This window comes from Thamnophis sirtalis, unplaced genomic scaffold (genome assembly GCF_051295495.1).
Source record: "Thamnophis sirtalis isolate CommonGarterSnake01/CBP01778 unplaced genomic scaffold, rThaSir2_p1.2 scaffold_3, whole genome shotgun sequence".
Taxonomy (NCBI): domain Eukaryota; kingdom Metazoa; phylum Chordata; class Lepidosauria; order Squamata; family Natricidae; genus Thamnophis; species Thamnophis sirtalis.
Window position 1 is genome coordinate 65,823,261 of NW_028261383.1, and position 17,458 is coordinate 65,840,718.

General features: G+C 37.9%; 2 protein-coding genes and 1 long non-coding RNA gene across 4 annotated transcripts in view; 2 read left to right on the top strand and 1 right to left on the bottom strand.

Moving 5' to 3' along the window:
- Window positions 1–7,512, top strand: part of TASOR (transcription activation suppressor) — a 63,604-nt gene extending 56,092 nt beyond the window's left edge. Inside the window, exons 24-26 of one of the 2 annotated variants that reach the window (XR_015695891.1) lie at window positions 2,577–2,694; window positions 6,910–6,996; window positions 7,383–7,512. The gene's annotated coding sequence lies outside the window, so the exon portion shown is untranslated. The remainder of the gene's footprint in view (window positions 1–2,576; window positions 2,695–6,909; window positions 6,997–7,382) is intronic. The other variant, XR_015695892.1, reaches the window with a different exon arrangement.
- CCDC66 (coiled-coil domain containing 66) overlaps window positions 4,705–17,458 on the bottom strand; it is a 31,543-nt gene continuing 18,789 nt past the window's right edge. The window contains exons 12-19 of the mRNA XM_087709040.1: window positions 17,029–17,190; window positions 15,458–15,605; window positions 13,919–14,071; window positions 12,073–12,548; window positions 8,938–8,972; window positions 8,291–8,565; window positions 7,507–7,628; window positions 4,705–5,026 (exon numbers count right to left, since the gene is read on the bottom strand). Of these exons, the coding sequence (XP_087565166.1) occupies window positions 4,940–5,026; window positions 7,507–7,628; window positions 8,291–8,565; window positions 8,938–8,972; window positions 12,073–12,548; window positions 13,919–14,071; window positions 15,458–15,605; window positions 17,029–17,190 (1,458 nt within the window). The 3' untranslated portion in view covers window positions 4,705–4,939. The remainder of the gene's footprint in view (window positions 5,027–7,506; window positions 7,629–8,290; window positions 8,566–8,937; window positions 8,973–12,072; window positions 12,549–13,918; window positions 14,072–15,457; window positions 15,606–17,028; window positions 17,191–17,458) is intronic.
- Window positions 8,980–13,089, top strand: LOC148047990 (uncharacterized). Its single transcript, XR_015695893.1, has 2 exons — window positions 8,980–9,970; window positions 10,700–13,089. It is a non-coding gene; the product is annotated as an uncharacterized LOC148047990 (long non-coding RNA).

Genomic DNA, 17,458 nt, shown 5'->3' on the forward strand with positions numbered 1-17,458 from the left:
GTTCGTTTTTCTGTTCTTACAATTTTCTAATATCATTTTATCAATTAGAAGCTGATCTTTTGTGCCCCTGCTCCTTCTTTTGTTGCCTTTTTGCTCTACTGGCAAGATGTTGTTTGTTTCCAAATAATCCATCATGTTATCTGCAATAATGCCTGTGAGTAATTTGAAGGTTGTTGGCAAGCATGTTATTGTTCTATAGTTTTCAGGTGTTGTTCCTTTAGTTGGATCTTTCTGAATCAAGTATGTTTTTCCAGTTGTCAACCATTCATCAATTTGGCCCTTTTGTAAAATTTCATTCAGTTGCCTGGCCAATATTGCATGTAAACTGGTCAGATATTTGAGCCAGAAACCATGTAATTGGTCCTTTCCAGGTGATGTCCAATTCTTTACCTTTTTAACTCGATTTTTGATCATCTCAGTTGTTATTTCTAATACTTGCATTTGTTTGTTGCCAATGCTTTTCTCAAAGTCATGTATCCACTTTGCTTCCTTGTTGTAGTCCTTTGCATTTTCCCACAATTCTTTCCAGAATTCAACTGTGGCCTGCTTTTCTGGTTTTTCACTTTTGGTGTCACCATTCACATTAAGACTTTGATAAAAACGCCGTTGGTCTGATCGAAATTGCTGATTTTGTTTATATTGGATGATTCGTGCCTCATATCTTTCAATTTTTCTAGCTGTTGCTGTTATCTGCTGTTTTACAATCTCTACAGCTTCATTGATGTTTCTTGTATCCAATCTATATCTTCTGATTAGCCGATCTATGATTTTGTTGTTTTTAAGTCATTATTATTATTATTATTATTATTATTATTATTATTATTATTAGATTTTTTTTTTCCAATACAACTCATGCAAAGGGTCATCCACAACTGCATTACCTTTTCCACATATATATATATCACTAATGCAGTTTCCTATCTCTTTCACTGACATAATTAACACCTTATGTATTGAATACAAGTATATCAAGTATAGGTTAAACATGAATTGAAAAACATCTAATTCAAATGTATAAGCTGTGAATTTATTATATAATCAAAGGCAAACATTGCACTTATGCTTAGGTCCTCTATCCACGCACATTATAAGACAGATAAAACTATCTTAGCTGGCTGTTGTAAATATTACTCTGCTAATTCAACAAGAAATGCTATTGCATGAATCCTTAATGCAGAACACAGCTAAAAGTTATCTTAGCAATTTTCTTCCCAAGTTAATTCAAAATGTATATCCAAATGTTCCTCTATTTTTTCTCCAAGCACCAAGGAAGATTATATTCAAAACCAGACACTTTTGCTCTGTGTGTGTGTGTGTGTGCGCGCGTGTGTGTCCGTGTCTATTTGCTTTTGGTCTCCAGAAAGAATTTCACCTGTTTTTAAAATTTTGGTCTCATTCGCATCTCCCTTAGGATTCAGCAGCCTTGCAAGGATCCCTGGCTTGCTTATAGCGCAGGGTTGCATGGCCACCTGCAAGTACGGTCGTGGGGGTGGGGACGGCAGCAGGAGCTTACCTCCTAGGCGCTGGCCGCACCACACAAACTATTGCCCATTGCCCTGGGGAGGGGAGGTCGGGCCGCCAGCAAAGGGCTTCCTCCAAGGTGCCCCGTGCAGGCAAAATAGCGAGTGAAGGAGGATCAGGCAGGTCACCAAGGCCCCTTCACCTCCCTTTGCTCCCACTTTGTCTTGATGAGGTTGCTGCAGCTGCCGGGTGTAGATGGAGGGAGGTAGCCAGAGCGGCCCAGGCAGGCGCTCTCTCGCTCACCTGCCCGGGCTGTCCCGCCAGTCTGGCTACCTCTATCCATCCGTGCCTGGCAGCTGCGGTGACCTCATCAAGACAAAGTGGGAGCAAAGGGAGGTGAAGGGGCCTCGGTGCACTGCCTCACCAATTGCCCCGCCCACTTCTAAGAGCCCTATCGATAGAAAGCCAAGCAGAAAAAAAGGTAAGTGGTTTTAGATAGGGCTCTTAGAGGCAGGCAGGGCAATTGGTGAGCCAGGCCAATCAGTGAGCAGTGGGCAGGGCTAGCATAGTGTGGACGTGTAGGGGAGCGAGCGATCGAGTAGCTTCTGGATGGGGAGGGGTGAGCGAACTAGTTCTAAATGGTTCACTAGAAGGGGCCACCTCCAGCACTCCTTTGCCAGCCCCCTAGTCTCTTAGTGCTCCCCTGCAGCCCCTTGCCTCTTAGCGCCCCCCTAAGCCATCCCACCGCCCCCAGGGGGTGGTATCGCCTACTTTGGGAACCACTGCACTAGAGTGGGAAAGCAATGAATGTTGTGGGTCCCGTCCCCTAAGGAGATATATCTGGCAGGACCCAGAAGGGCCTTCTCTATGGTGGCTCCCTTTATGGAATTTCATCTTTCCAGAGATTAGACTGGCCCCCACTCTAACACTCTCTTGGAAGTCCCTAAAGATGTGGTTCTGTCAGCAGGCCTGGGGAACCATAAATACAAACTTTCTAAATCAATAACTATAAAATAATTGCTACCAGAAATATTTAGGTACTTTTATTTATTTTTCTTATCACTTCTTAATCTGATAATTGTTTAAATTAAGTTTATATCTTTATTATTTTGCAGAAAAGTTTGCAACATGTTCCTTCCTCTTTTTAGCCTCTATTATAAATCTACTAAGATGATCTGAAAGTATATTTGTGGATGCTAGGAGACAGCATTGATGGCATGTGCTCAGTCAAAGGTGGGTTGATTAAAATCTGGTTTTTACGGAAGGAATGTATACATGCAATAGTGCTGTGAAAGAATGCTGAAATACCAGAAGCTTCTGAATACCAGATGTTTTATCTGTGTTGGTTATAGTTAAAATGAAGTAGTCTGAATTAAAACTTTGGTTTTCAGATTTTGAACTCTGTCCAAATGACTGATTTTTACATTTGCAATTTAGCATTTATGTTTCAGTATTTAAGTTATCTGGATATAGTTCCACCAGAAAATGCAGGTTTGTAAAGTAAAATAATAGACCAGTTCTACAGAATTTGTTTTATTACTGGCATTTTCATGCAAGTGGAGGGTCCACTTTTTTAAAGATCAACTTAGTGTTTTCCCGAAAATAAGACAGGGTCCTATTTTCTTTTGACCCCTGAAATAAGTGCTTGGCCTTATTTTCGGGGAGGTCTTATTATTTTTGAGGTACAGGAGGTGGTGAGGGGGGGTCACCTCATGGCTGCTGCTGTGTCGCAATATTTTCAGGAAGGGCTTATTTTTTGGGGAGGGCTTATTTTAGCACATGCACTCAAAAGCTCGATTAGGCTTATTATCCGGGGAGGTCTTATTTTCGGGGAAACAGGGTAATGCTAATCCATTTGTGACAGGAATTGACCAAGAGGCTTGTTGCCCAAAGCTGCCTAGACCAAACTGGTTCTCTGCCAATAGAATTTTGAATGCAAGCTGCAAGCCATTTGAAGAAAAGCTTATGAAAAATCTTACTGTTTCTCCATTTCTGAATCAAGAGTGGGTTTATATTACTTTATTCATTTTTATATCAAATTTAGAAACCATTGCAGGCAATCCTAAGGCATTGGCAATATACAGGCAATTTCTGAGTTAAGAATGTCTAATTTAAAATAATCCCTGCATATGAACAGGCTGTCTGATTAAAAATGGCAAATGTGTCCTTCTTCAAGCCAACAAGGTGATGAATTTGCATGTTTTTAATATACAGCCTGTTTTCAGTGGTTCCTGGAGGTGTTAGGTCAGTTTGAAGGACAATGCTGTCCTCCATTAATAGGCAGTACAAATCCGAACTTAAATTGAGTTAAAGACAGATTTAGGAAATGGAAATTATTTGCTTGTACTTTGTTATGTCTATTATGTTATGTCCATTGCATCTGAAGTACTCAATCCCTTGTTCCATGTTGGGATGGTTTTGAAGTTGTTTTTTTGTTGTTGTTGGGGGGCGGATGATGGAAGGTGAAAGGTTTAATCCTGCCCCTCTAGTGACTTTCCGGGGTTGTGAAAGACTGTTTGAGGCTGATGAAAGATGAAAGTTTAGTTTTTCTTCTTCCAAATAAGATGCTGCTCTTAGAAGAAATCTGACAGGTATCTTGAAAGATTGCAGAATTGAGCATTTAGGTTTTCGTATACTGTATGTGATACTTGCTAATTGGTGTCATTTTCATGTTTGATTCAGATTAAATGCTAAGCCATGATTTTAATTAGGGATTAATGATTTAAGAGAAGAAATTAATCGAAACAACTTGTCATGAATTCTATTCTGCAATAAATATTTAGGTGCAGAAAGTAAAGATAATATACACATTATCAGTTTTTATTCAGGCAAAAAAGTATTAATTGGTTGAACATTATTGTATAGTCATATTCTTCTTAAATTATTACCTTTATTGCCAGGGGGGAAAGGAACTATGTTACTAAAACAACCCATTTTAGTTAAATTTGAGTTGAGATTTCTGCTTGTTCACTTTAAATATATGTAAGGCATGACACATGTAAAATGCAATGTTTATAAAGCGGCTTAACATTTTAATGTAAAATAATTATATGGCATTCATTATGGTTCTGTACATATAGGTCACAGCCTGGGAGTTCATTGGGCTCTTATTAACTCCATATGAACACAATACGGCTTATGTTTAAAATCATTTAAGTAAGATTTTTATAGGAACAGCTATTAAACATGGGTTGATGTATCTGAATCACTGCTTACATTGTCAATTAAAATGCAACTCAGGTAGCCAGGAAATTCAAGTATTTTATTTCTCATGCTAAATACCCACATAAAATTTAAATTAGGTGTACAAATATTGTGTAAACAAGTCACATTATTATACCATTTCATGTGAAATAAAATTCTTCATTACTGAAAGTTTATCCTAAATATACAAAAGTCCATATTCTACAAACTTGGTTCATAATTACAGTATAAAGTGCCAACACAGCAAAACATCCATTCATTGTAGCTGAAATTCTTAAAGCGGTAAAGTAAAGTTTTCTTCTTGAGACATAAGACTTGGAATAAGGCATGTCTCCAGTTCTTTCTGCTTCTGGAGGAGCCCCTGGAAAGATAAATGAATATGCTTTTACAAAACACTGAACAATTTTAAACAGCAATCATAAATCTACACATAACCTACAGTAGATAGCTGTAACAGTAAAGTTACCCTAAAAAAGAGTTATGCTAAACAGTTTTTAAAATATTTGCTTTATTAGGAAGTAAATTCTTCAGTCATGTAGAAAATGATAGCAATGAAATTTAAAGATCAGGTGCTTTTCCTGGAAGATAAAATTATGCATAATTATCTCTTGGTACCCCTAACAAAGTAGATTGCATATTTCTGTACAAATATTTAATGTAACAAAACAAAATCAAGAACCCTTCTCACTGCAAGTTTAATTGCAGAGCCTAAATGAACGAAAGAAAATTTCTCTCTCTGAGGAAACTGTCAATTAGGTTTCAGGTGGAATAGCTATTGTCATTCAGGATACTGACAGCACTTAGGAGACTGTGTTGCAGATAATGCCCTGTTAATATTGAGCTCTAGAGGCAGATTGGGACTGCTCTACTATAACAGCATTCCTACCTGTTATGTTGAAACCTATTGATTTCCTCAATGGATGGTAGAATTTCTCAGACTTAAAGTCCTGAGAGATTTTAATATGCCTTCCTTGGTGGAAGTGGGTCAGAGGCTGCCTAAGAGGTCATTGCCACCATAACATAGATATGAATCATATCATTGAGAGCTTGACACATGGAAGACTACAACACCTAACATTTTTCATTTGAGGACAGATGTGATATGATCTAAGACTAAGATCACCTGTCCTTGTCATAGTTGGATCATGCTCTGATTGCTTCGCAACTGACTGGTGCTACCAACTTCCACAAGGAGATCCCATTTGATCAGTTTTCTCTAGGCTTTTAAGGAATTTCTTGATTTTCAAAGTGTTTGAGGATCTTCCCAAAGCTCTAATGGCCAGTCCATCTGATTTCATTTCCTCACTGGGAAAAAAGCCTTAAGTGGCCTTGTCCTAAGCAGCATCTCCCAGATCTCCAATCCAAGGGAACTCTTTGGTGAACTCTGGATGATGAAGCAGCTGATGAAACACTCAGAAGGATGCTGGTGGAAAATTAATCATACCAAGCAGGAAAAGCTCAGGTTTCAATCTAAATATTGATGAGCTGTTGTTACTACATCTGCAGAATTGTACCCAGCAGCCCCTTTAAAGATCCCATTGAGTGAACATAGCTAGAAAGAAAAGGGAGGCTATGAGGAATTTTCTAGACATCTGGAAGATAAGGTCACTTAGATCTGCTGAGAATTTGGTCTCAGCTGGACAGATGCCATAGAAAGGTGATGAACATATCTTGCAAGGCTATCTGGGAGAACTTTTAAGCAGATGACTTCTAAGGAAATTGACAGAATTCTATGCAAATGTAGACTACCTACATCTGGATCTCCATTCTCCCTGGTTGGTGAGATCTTCCATTAAGATGATACAAATATAAGTCTAGAGGTTGGTCATGAATCCTTTCTTCTGCAAGACTAATTGCATTTTTCCATCTTTCCTGACACACTTTTTGCCATGGATATGATCTAGGACAGAGGTGTGAAACTTGCATCATCAAGTGATGTATCGTGACTTTCCCCCCTTCGCTAAACTGGGCATGAGTGTGGCCAGAGTGTGGCACATCTGGGCGGCAGGCTTGACACCCTGATCGAGGATATTCAACAATAATGGAGTTAAGGATTCAATTAGAGATTAGGATGGGACCATGGCTTGATGTGTTATGTGAATACAGCTGTTACAAATTTAGATATTTCAAAGTTTAGAATATTGCTAAGCTTTAAAATACAATAACTAGACATTTCCAAAGAAATACGAAAGGTGACATTAGATTCAATAATAAAACATATTTATAATTTCTTTTTTATTCAAGAAGACTAACTCATAACAACAGGGAAAGGAAATTTGTGGAAGGAATTTCTACCAGTTTTTGGAACAAGGACACTGCATAGTTTTATCTGTAAGTATGTACCACAAAAGGGTTTTCTTCAACAAATGGAGATCAATTTTAAATATTCAACCTCACTAATCATAGAAGAATGGTTGTGAATATAGTGTCTGTCTCTTAGTAAATATGCGATGGAATTCAATCTTCTCTCAGCTATGAATAATTTCTGCAGTTTGAGAAGTAGAAACATGATTATAAATAAAAGGAACAGTTCTGTTATGTCCAGTAGTAGAAGCAATTTTCCTCCCAATTTGCCTGAGTCTAAATCTCATAGTTTTGTGAAAGCTTTAGAAAAGTTAATCAGAAGCAGCATATATGAATTATGTAGAAGCACATTACATGTAAACATATTATAATAACCAATTAATGAAAACAAATTATCCTTTTTTTTTTACAAGTTGGAAACATTGCAATCTTAAGAGTGAAAAATTCAACAAAAATGATCAATGGTAAACAATGCGATATCAGTGGACTTTATGAAAAAGTCAACAGCAAGTTTACTACACTGAAGTCAATTATTACCTCTCGCAGCTCTGAAAGTCCTTTGAGTATGGCTTGCTGCCTGTCTCTCACCATATTAGGATTAAAAAGAGGATCCCTTATGTGATCAGAGCTAAAAATCTGCCGTGGTTTATGGTAAGTATCTAAAGATAAATATAGATACAATTAATTGTACTGTAAACAGTTAGTGTCATTTTTTAATATTGTGCATGAATAAATTATAATATAGCTTGAAATTTGTGTGGAAAGAGAATGTATATATAGCCTTCTAAAGAATTTAGTTTACTTTTAGCCAATCTCAAAAAAAGTTTCACAGAAGCAGTATTCTACATGTACTGATAGAACAGCAATAACAATAGCACAGACTTATATACCACCTCACAGTGCTTTACAGGACTAACAGATTTACAGAGTCCACATATTGCCCCCGACAATCTGGGTCCTCATTTTACTGACTTCAGAAAGATTGAAGGCTGAGTTAACCTTGAGCCAGTCAGGACTGAACTCCTGGCAGTGGGCAGAGTTAGCCTGCAATACTGAATTTAACCATTGTGCCACCAGGGCTCAACATGAGATCTATGTGGTTAACTGTTAGTGACCCCATGGATAAATTTTCTCTTTCAACATTTGATTACAAATAAATATATTTATGTTTAGATTGATAGGTTTAAAATTAATAATTTTCTCTTAAACAAATATTTCATTTTGTTCAGTACTGAATTAAAACAGCACTGTAGAACAAAGAAGTACATTAAAAACTTTATTCAATAACCATAAGCATTTCTTGAACTCTTTACTGCAATACCGTTCAGCTCTTGGTATTGTGGCTCATGCGTGGAGGGCCTAGTCAAGGGTGCATCTGGATCAAGGTAATATATTTCATTTGTTCGCACATAAGGAACAAAATGAGATGAAGGCGGCCTTTCAGCTTCAGCAGTTGGAAGAGGCCTTTCATTCCGATGCTGATCTGTAGAAATACTCTTTGGGCTTCCATTTTTGCTGTTATGAACTGGGAAATCAGAGGTCTTTAGTTGTTGCTGTAATCTGTTTTTAACTGCTGGAACAGGTGGAGAGTCAGATCTGTTTAAAACGAACAATAAAGCTGCAGAAAATAATCTCAACCAGAGCTTTCTTCATTTTATTAATCTACTATTAATTTCTGCTTATATTTAAATGCAATCTTGAAAATGCAGATCTTCCACACGAATAGTCTTTATTTTGTTTATGGGTAATCCAAAAGAGCTATGAGTGAAGATGAAGTTGTTTGATATTTGATATAACAAACTCATGTACATTTGATTTCTCAGTGCAATTTTTTCCCCTAACAGGAATAGCCAAAACTTGGGAATTTATGCTAATTTTACTTTTAAATACAATGTCATAAAATTTAAGCACTTGATTATATGTAAACACAGACACAAAACCAATAGCGAAAGACATGCTAATACCAACCTTTGGTCAAATATTTTTTTTGAGAATTGTTCTTCCTAAAATAAGACCAAAACAAAGAAAGTTATTTTCCATCACACTGTATTTTATAATGAACCCTTATTTTACCTTCTGAAATTGATCTACTTGTTATATTTGTTCTTACCCTTATTTTTAGCACTCTGCTAATAGCTATGCTGCAGGCAAGGAGATGAATAAATTCACATTTATTTATACTAAATGTATTCTTGGAGTCTGGGACAAACCAGGTCTCTATAGGTAGTACAGTAGTTAATGATGGTACCGGGGACTGTAATTGCTGTCACTAAATGACACAGTTGTAAATAAAGATGTCATGTGACTGCACTGCTTAGCAAACAACAATCCTGGCTGCCATTGTTAAGAAAGTAATTGTTAAGCAAGATGTCACGTAACTGTCATTTGCAACCTCCTGCTGACTTCCCCATTGAGCTTGCTTGCCAGAAATTGGAAAATAAGGTTGCAAATGACAACCATATGACTGTGAGACACTGTGATGGCTAGAACTCTGAGTACCGGTCATAATTACCACTCATTCAGAGCAGGTTTGAACGGACAATGGTGGTTTACCCATGGCCCATCTGTACCTCTAGACCATGGGTGTCAAACTTGATCTCATCACGGGCCGGATCGTGATGTTTTTTTGCCTTTGCAGAGCTGGGGTGGGTGTGGCCTGTGCGTGATGTATTCGGCCCGAGGACCGCCACTGACAGGTCTGCTCTAGACTGATGCAGAGCTTTAGAAGGATTCCAATATTAATTCAATTTATATAAATAAATAATAATGAAAATTCTAAGACCAAATAAAGATGCTCAAATTTCTTCGCCTAAATTGTCCCATGATGCTGATGCTTTATATTTTCACATTTTCCACTTTAAAACTAGATCTTTATTTTACAGCCTATGAGAATGTTTTTTTCTCCAACATTATCCACTTTGGGATGATTAGAAGGAAATTTGTCACAACAGAGACAACTGAGATTGTCTTTTCAAGCTTTGAAAGCTGCCAGGTATATTTGGTGAGTTAAATTAAACTAACTTTGACTATTAAATTAAGTGGCTAACTTTTAATCTAAATCCACATGAGAAATTTGATCTGAACCTAATTTGAAGACAGAGGATAAACTGTTTTATTGGAAGTTTGGGGCCAAACAAGAGATAAATACCTTACACCAGTTTATGGATAATGCTCATTTTAAAGATTTCAGACTATGCTGAGTATAAATAAATTAGCTAAATTATTGGCTTGGCTATACATATAATGAAAATATATATTGATCAAACAATATAATCTAGATACTTTAGCAGTTTCAGAGATACTTGGAATTCTAAAATCTCTCTCTGAGACACTGTATTTGAAGTGAAATCAGTAATACAATTTTATTCAAAATAAAAAATGTGATGAAGGTAAACATTGGTAATATGTTTGAAATGTGGAACGAGAAATTCAAATATCCAACTTTAGAAAATCAATGGGTCCAAATTTCAAGAAACATAAAAAACATATCTCAACATCAATTTAACATCAATTAAATTCAACAGAAAATGAAGTGTGTATTAACAACCCTGGCTCTACTGACCATACATGGGGAAAAATATTCCTGATGTTAACACCTTCAAGATTTATCCCTCTATCAATGCTTTAAAAGTGTATTAGCCGATAACCTGGCACTGCCCCGTATTTATTTATAGGGGGAAAATGTCTGGACCAAACGTAATTTCTAATGTTGAATTTTCTCCCTTACCAGAGGGAGCACCCTTGTGGAGTACTGTGAAGTCATCACCATGGCAACTCCACTGTGCTGCACAGTAGAAGCCATTTTATGGCAGTACAGTAGAAATCATTTTAAGGCACAACAGGCTGCATCTTAACAGAACACTCGCACCAAGGGGTTTTAGGGATGTCTTACCCTCACAGTATTTGTTTCCAGAGAGTAAACATATATATATATGATGATGATTGTAAAAATAAGAAAATGCAACAATGCATTTCTATGTGTTCTGGATTGGATAAATTGAATAATTTTATTATACTAATATATGGCTCTTTTTTCTTCTTTTAATCACTGTAGTTTCATATATGAGAACAGGAAGGAGAGGACGAAGAAGAAGAGGTATTGGTGTAGTGTAGCACCAGTAGCATACTTAGCACTGCACAGCAACATAAATAATTCTTAAAAATACTTCTGAGGTTGAGTTGGAGGAATTTGCATTTTTTAATTAGAGTTTTTATCCAGCCTTCATTACTCCATAGGTACATCAACATATATAATATCCTTTCTCTTCCTATTTTCCCCACAACAGCAGCCCAATAGGATTGGTTGGGCTGAGGGAGTGTGACTAGCCAAAAGTCATCTAGCTAGCTTTCATACCTGAGGCAGAACAAGAATTCACAGTCCTTTTAGCTGCCGCCTTAACTATGGCACCAAACTGGCTCTATTAATTTGTTCTTCTCAAAAATGTAATCCAATTATTTATAGCTGATTTTGTGGTGTTTTCAATTACTCTCCATTTCTCAGTGTGTAACAGTCAATTGGTAGCAATGCCTCAGACAGAATGTCTATACAGAGAGTGGTAAGGACAGCCAAGATGATTATAGGAAGCTCACTTCCTGTTATTCAGGATACTGCTCATAAGGACTATATGCTTAGAGCTCAAAGCATTGTCAGAGACCCTACACATCCATTTCACGGTCTGTTTCTGTTGCTGCCCTCTGGAAGGAGGTTTCAAAGTATTTCTAGCAGGTCTATCGGATTCTGTAACAGCTTTGTTTCCTATGCCACCTGTCTGGTAAACTTGCAAGATTTGTTTATCTCGCCATGTACATGTATACATTCAAACTAGTCTGTGTTGTTTCTCCATGTCATATAATATATGTGGGTATATGCATAATTTTGTATTTATTTAATCATGTTTATGTAGTGTATATTGGAGGTGGTGACTTCTGAGAGTTGTATGCAACAAAATTTCATTTTAAAGTATGCCAATTAGTGTACATTTAAAATGATAATAGATTCTATTCTGTTCTGTTCTATTCTACTTCACCACTGCTGCAAGTATTTATACTTGTCTGAAACAATGGTTTATGATTAGGCCAACCTCACATTTTGAAGGCACTTACTTTACTTTTGATCTCATCTTCCTGGTGAGGCGAGAGGGCTCTATCTGGAGAAACACTTTTTTTCTTGCAAAGATTACCAGGGCTGTTTCTTTCAACCAACTGAAGCAGTGCCATTTGTCGGTGTGCTTTCTTTTCTTCCCTCTGCTTTTGCTGGAGTCTGGGATATTTCTCAGAGGCCGGAATGTATTTTTTGCAAGGTTTGTTTATGTTCCAGTCCATCTTTTTCCCATTTTTCCCCACTGCCTTGGGATGTTTCTGCTTTGGGGAACACTGTTCATAGCGACTGCAACAGCTGATAATATTCTCTTTTTCTGAAATCCTTTTATCTAGATATTGTGCTTCTTTCTTGCTTCTTTTATTGCTGAGGTCCATTATATATTCTACAGCAACATCTGGAGAGGCACAGTCCATTCTTCCTTCCCCAGCTGGCGTAGGGGAAATTTCAGAATCGGTGGGAAAATCAGTGATTGCAAACTCTAGCAAAAAAAAGAAAGAAAGTTTAAATAATTCCTTCAATATGTTTACTCAAACACCATCATAATAATTAACACTTCTTTTAAACTTTTTACTCTGAATACCAGCTAAGAAAAAAAAAATCAGCATTAGTAAAAAAATAAATAAAACTGGGAATGTTTATTCAAATTCTTAAAGTGATCTCATCCAAAGTGAGTATATGACCACTAAATCCAATGGAAATCAGCTCCAATATGATACTGTAGTGAGAGTTACATTATATTGGTAATAAATCTAGTCTAACAGAGTTTCCCTTATAGAACTGGCAAAGCAACATTTCCTTCCAGGAGAAAAAAACAAATTATTATTCTGTATTTCACATTGTGATATATTATTGCACATGACATGATGTTTTGTTTTGATTAGTTCCCTCACAGTTGGTTTTTCTAATGCATTCTGTGATGTACTTTTAATTGTCTGTACACTGCTTTGTCTCATTCTATTTTGACTGTTTATTCATTGAAAGAAACAAATAAAGGCTTGTGAGATTTTAAAACATCACAACATGCGCTAAGATCCCTTACATTCTGTGTTCATGACAAGTGTGATTATCCCTGCCTAGTTACAACAGGATCTACCTTACCTTGTCTTTTACAATTTGTCCGGAGCGTGGGCTTACTTCCTTGAACATTCAGATCGCTCTGACACACAGTGATTTAGCTCTTTTATTATTCATGGTTTTTATTTGGCCTTGCAGTAAGAGTCATTGACTTCAAGTCTTTTATGATTCTTCTGATACATTTTATGAAAGAGTAATTTTCCATCCATTCGCACAGGGTCATCTGGCCTACGTATGAATTCAAGCTGAAAAGAGTACAGGTTTTCTCTAGGAGCCATTGTAATTGAGGAGAAGGGGGGAGGAGGAGTGTGTGCAAGGTATCCACAGATGGCTCCTTCAGAGGGGTTGGTTACACAACTGCTTTAATGGCAGGGGGTACCTTCCCACTTTTGGGGGAAAAAAGCCTATCACAAAAAAGTTTCAGCCGTCACCCTTTATCCAACTGCCCCAAAGGAGACAGGTGGGGCACAAATCCAATCCAGAGCAGGAAGGGCTCATGCTAAGGGAACCCTATCTACTTCCTCTGGTTCTACAAACTTGAAAAAATTCCAGATGCTCTCTCGAACATTTCTCAGATCATTTCAGCAGACAGTCCAGCCCCGAACAAATGCAAAATATTTTGTTAGCTACAAAATCTGCAAAAGTGTCCCAGTAATGTGTGAGTCTGCTACACTTAGCAAAAGGATATGGGTAATGCCCTGAACAAGAGTCTGCCAAAGGCAATATAGTCTGGAGAAATACGTAAAGAAAAAGTTGCATAATGAATTAACGTACCTGTCTGCACAGCTGTGTCTTTCTGAGGAGAGAAATTAGTTTTCTTTCTCTCCTTTATTTCATTGTTAGTCTCTGAAAAACAGTGCTTCTGATCATCAGGAGTCTCTAAAATCCCATTCAAGTCAGTGTAATCATTCTCCTTTGTTGCATCGCCTAAAGAGAAAAAAAGTCAAAGAATACTCCAACTCTATATTTCTTAACATCAGTTTAATGCTAAATTCAAACCATTGTTTTTGTTAACACTTTTAACATAAATGCTACTTAGTAAGGCAGGTGGAGGAGTAGGAAGAAGGAAATTATATATGTGCATGGGCATTAACTAACATGCATACTTATGAAAATATCAGCCCAATATCTGTTTCTTCAAACGAAAAAGATGGGCCAATATAGGTGTACCCCGTTTCACTGAAAATAAGACCTCGTCTTATTTTTTTGTCTCTCTCCAAAAAAACCGCATTAAGGTTTATTTTCGGGAAAACACGATATCAGGGTGATCAGAGGCAGCAAGTACATGGGGCCAGACGCTGTCTGGCAATAGCAGCAGCCCACTAGCCCGTTGGTTGGTGCAATATGGGGTTGCACAGCAACCGGACGCACTCCACAGGCCACTGGAAAGCTGATAGTTGGTGGGATAGAGTGACCGTCCGTCCGTGAGAGGCTCATCTTCATGCAGTGGCACTGGCAGCAGACACAGGCAGAGGTGCGGGGGCAAGGCACAGGCAGAGGTACACTGCGGGCCGCAGACAAGCCAAGGGACAGTGGGATGGAGCGGGCAGGTGGCTGTGGGAGCTTGTCTTCACGCATTGGCAGCAGGTAGAGGCAGAAGCAGGGGGGGAAAGGCAGACGATCCCGATGTGTCATGCCTCTTGGCTTGTCGGTAGCCTGTGCGACATGTTGGGATCGCTTCCAACCCATGACTCTGCCTCCGCCTGCTGCCGCTGCACAAAGACGAGCCCCATGTGGCCGCCAGCCAGCTCATTGACTCTTGGCTTTCCCATGGCCTGTGCAGTGCAGCCAGTACCTTCGCCGTTGCAGTGCTGCCATGCCCACCCACACAAACCCCTGGATTATGACCTTAATTATTTTGGGGATAGAGGTTATATTAGGATTATAATTATTTTTGGGGTAGAGTTTATATTAGGAGCATGCTTTAAAAAGGCTAGGTTAGCTCTTATTTTCAGGGAAACACAGTACATATTACAAGAAATCAGCATTTAAAAAAACCCCAAAACAGCATGTGTGTAAAATAAAAGAATTCAATAAAAATATACAAAAGTATATTCTAAAAAGAAAAAAATTGAGGAGAAAAAGTGAGGGGGTGCTATATTGAAAAAAACTTAATATTCTGGTTACATGCATTTAAATTTAGTTAAAATACAGCATAAGTAAGATACTGTATTCACAGTGTTTTCCAAAACATTTTCAAAAATCTGCTGTTGGGAAATCTTTTAATATGTATTCTAAAGACGTTTCCCACATCAAGGAACATAGAAATGTATTTTAATTCAGCCCTATGTTATTTTTAAGTATGATACTAACCACCACCAAGGTTCTTCTGCAGTTTTGAAGTGTCATGTCCTTTCTGAGTCAAATTTTTAATCCGCTGCTCTTGCTTTAATCTTTGAGCAAATTCCTGAGCTCTCTGCATTGTTTGATACAACTCTTTTGTTTTAAGGGTCATGATTTCCTAATAGGATAAAAGAGGTATAGATACTCAGCAAGAGTACTGTAAAAATAAATACTAAGCCTGTTTAAAACACTGTATGTTTTTTTTGAATATTGTAAGATTTTCAAAGGAGAAATCTGTATGAGTATCTGAAAGAGAGAAAGTATTTTTTAAGATGTTTCTAACGCAATGCTGCCAAGGGAGGCAGAAGGTAAATAACAATCAGAAGTGACAAAGGGACAGACAGAACTGAGAAACTAAGTGAAATAAATATATCAGAGCATTATCTTGGGCATGGCAATAAACCCCTCTCTATGAATGCACATACACATCATGAGCTTAGCAACAGAAGATTCAAGGAAGAGGTAAGTTGTTTTTATTACAATATGGAAGATGTTTTTACAATACAAAACATCACCTACAAAATCTAGAAATCTAGCCGTATTAATTAGTCAGTACCAGGGTTCACATCCTGCATCTCTTTCTCTTGACCATTAGTAGTAATGGATTTTTGTCATCTATTTTTAAGCCTTGAATGTTGCAGATTTTTTTGCTAAGTTTTGTTTGGGCTAAATTCTGGCCTTGCTAGATTTCAGCCCTCAGTGAAGAAGCAAACGGGGGCAAAACCAAAAATGAAAAATTCAGAGATATCTTGTTGCTTGAGTAAGGCTTAAGTGGACATTTTTCAATTTCAGCTAATCTTTGATATTTCTTCAGTCTGAGGGTAAATAAACCCAGCTTAAATAGAAACCTGACAGGCAGGCATAAATATACTGTTTTTGCCCAATCTTATGGGGATTTCTTAATAATTTTTTAAAATCTCCCCAATCCTTACAATTTCACTAGACTTTATCGTAAAGTATCTTCATAGCTATAAAGCCATTGAAACAGAACCCTTCCCTTCATTATGCTTTTTAATAAACAGAGAGCTCTCATCTGCACCAAAGAGCCGAGGTGGCGCAGTGGTTAAATGCAGCACTGCAGGCTACTTCAGCTGACTGCAGTTCTGCAGTTCGGCTGTTCAAATCTCACCGGCTCAGGGTTGACTCAGCCTTCCATCCTTCCAAGGTGGGTAAAATGAGGACCCGGATTGTTGTTGGGGGCAATATGCTGACTCTGTAAACCGCTTAGAGAGGGCTGAAACTGCTATTGCTCACTTAACAGTTAGCAATAGCAGTTAGACTTATATACCGCTTCATAGGGCTTTCAGCCCTCTCTAAGTAGTTTACAGAGTCAGCATATCGCCCCCAGTCTGGGTCTTCATTTTACCCACCTCGGAAGGATGGAAGGCTGAGTCAACTCTGAACCGGTGAGATTTGAACAGCCGAACTGCAGATAACAGTCAGCTGAAGTGGCTGCAGTACAGCACTCTAACCACCTGCGCCACTTATTTGAGGCTGGTGTGGATTGGTAGTTTATTGCCATGGAACATGTGAATGTTTACCTCTTTTTGTTTCTGCTTTAGCAGGTCATCTTCAAACTGTTTCTTCATCAGTTCATGTTCTCTAGCAAGCCGGCGCTCTTCTTCTTGTTCTTCCAGTCTTCTTTGTTCCTCTTCTATCTGTTTCTTTTTTCGCTTTTCTTCCACTTGAGCCATTATAGCTTTCTAGAAAACCAAATTTATAACATGTTTTAATCTACATTAAAAGCTTCTATCTTCCTATCTTCATAATTTGTTTTGCTTAGGTTTCTTTCTTTTTTTTTGACTCCGAGTCATTAAAACTTTGTATCGGTCTTTGGTATAACTGGTTTAACATACAGCATATACAGAAAAAACATACAGGGGTGGGCTGCTACGGTTTGCCCAGGTTCGGGAGAACCCATAGGTAACATTATGGCCAGTTCGTAAAACCTCCAACCCCCCCCCCCCCGGC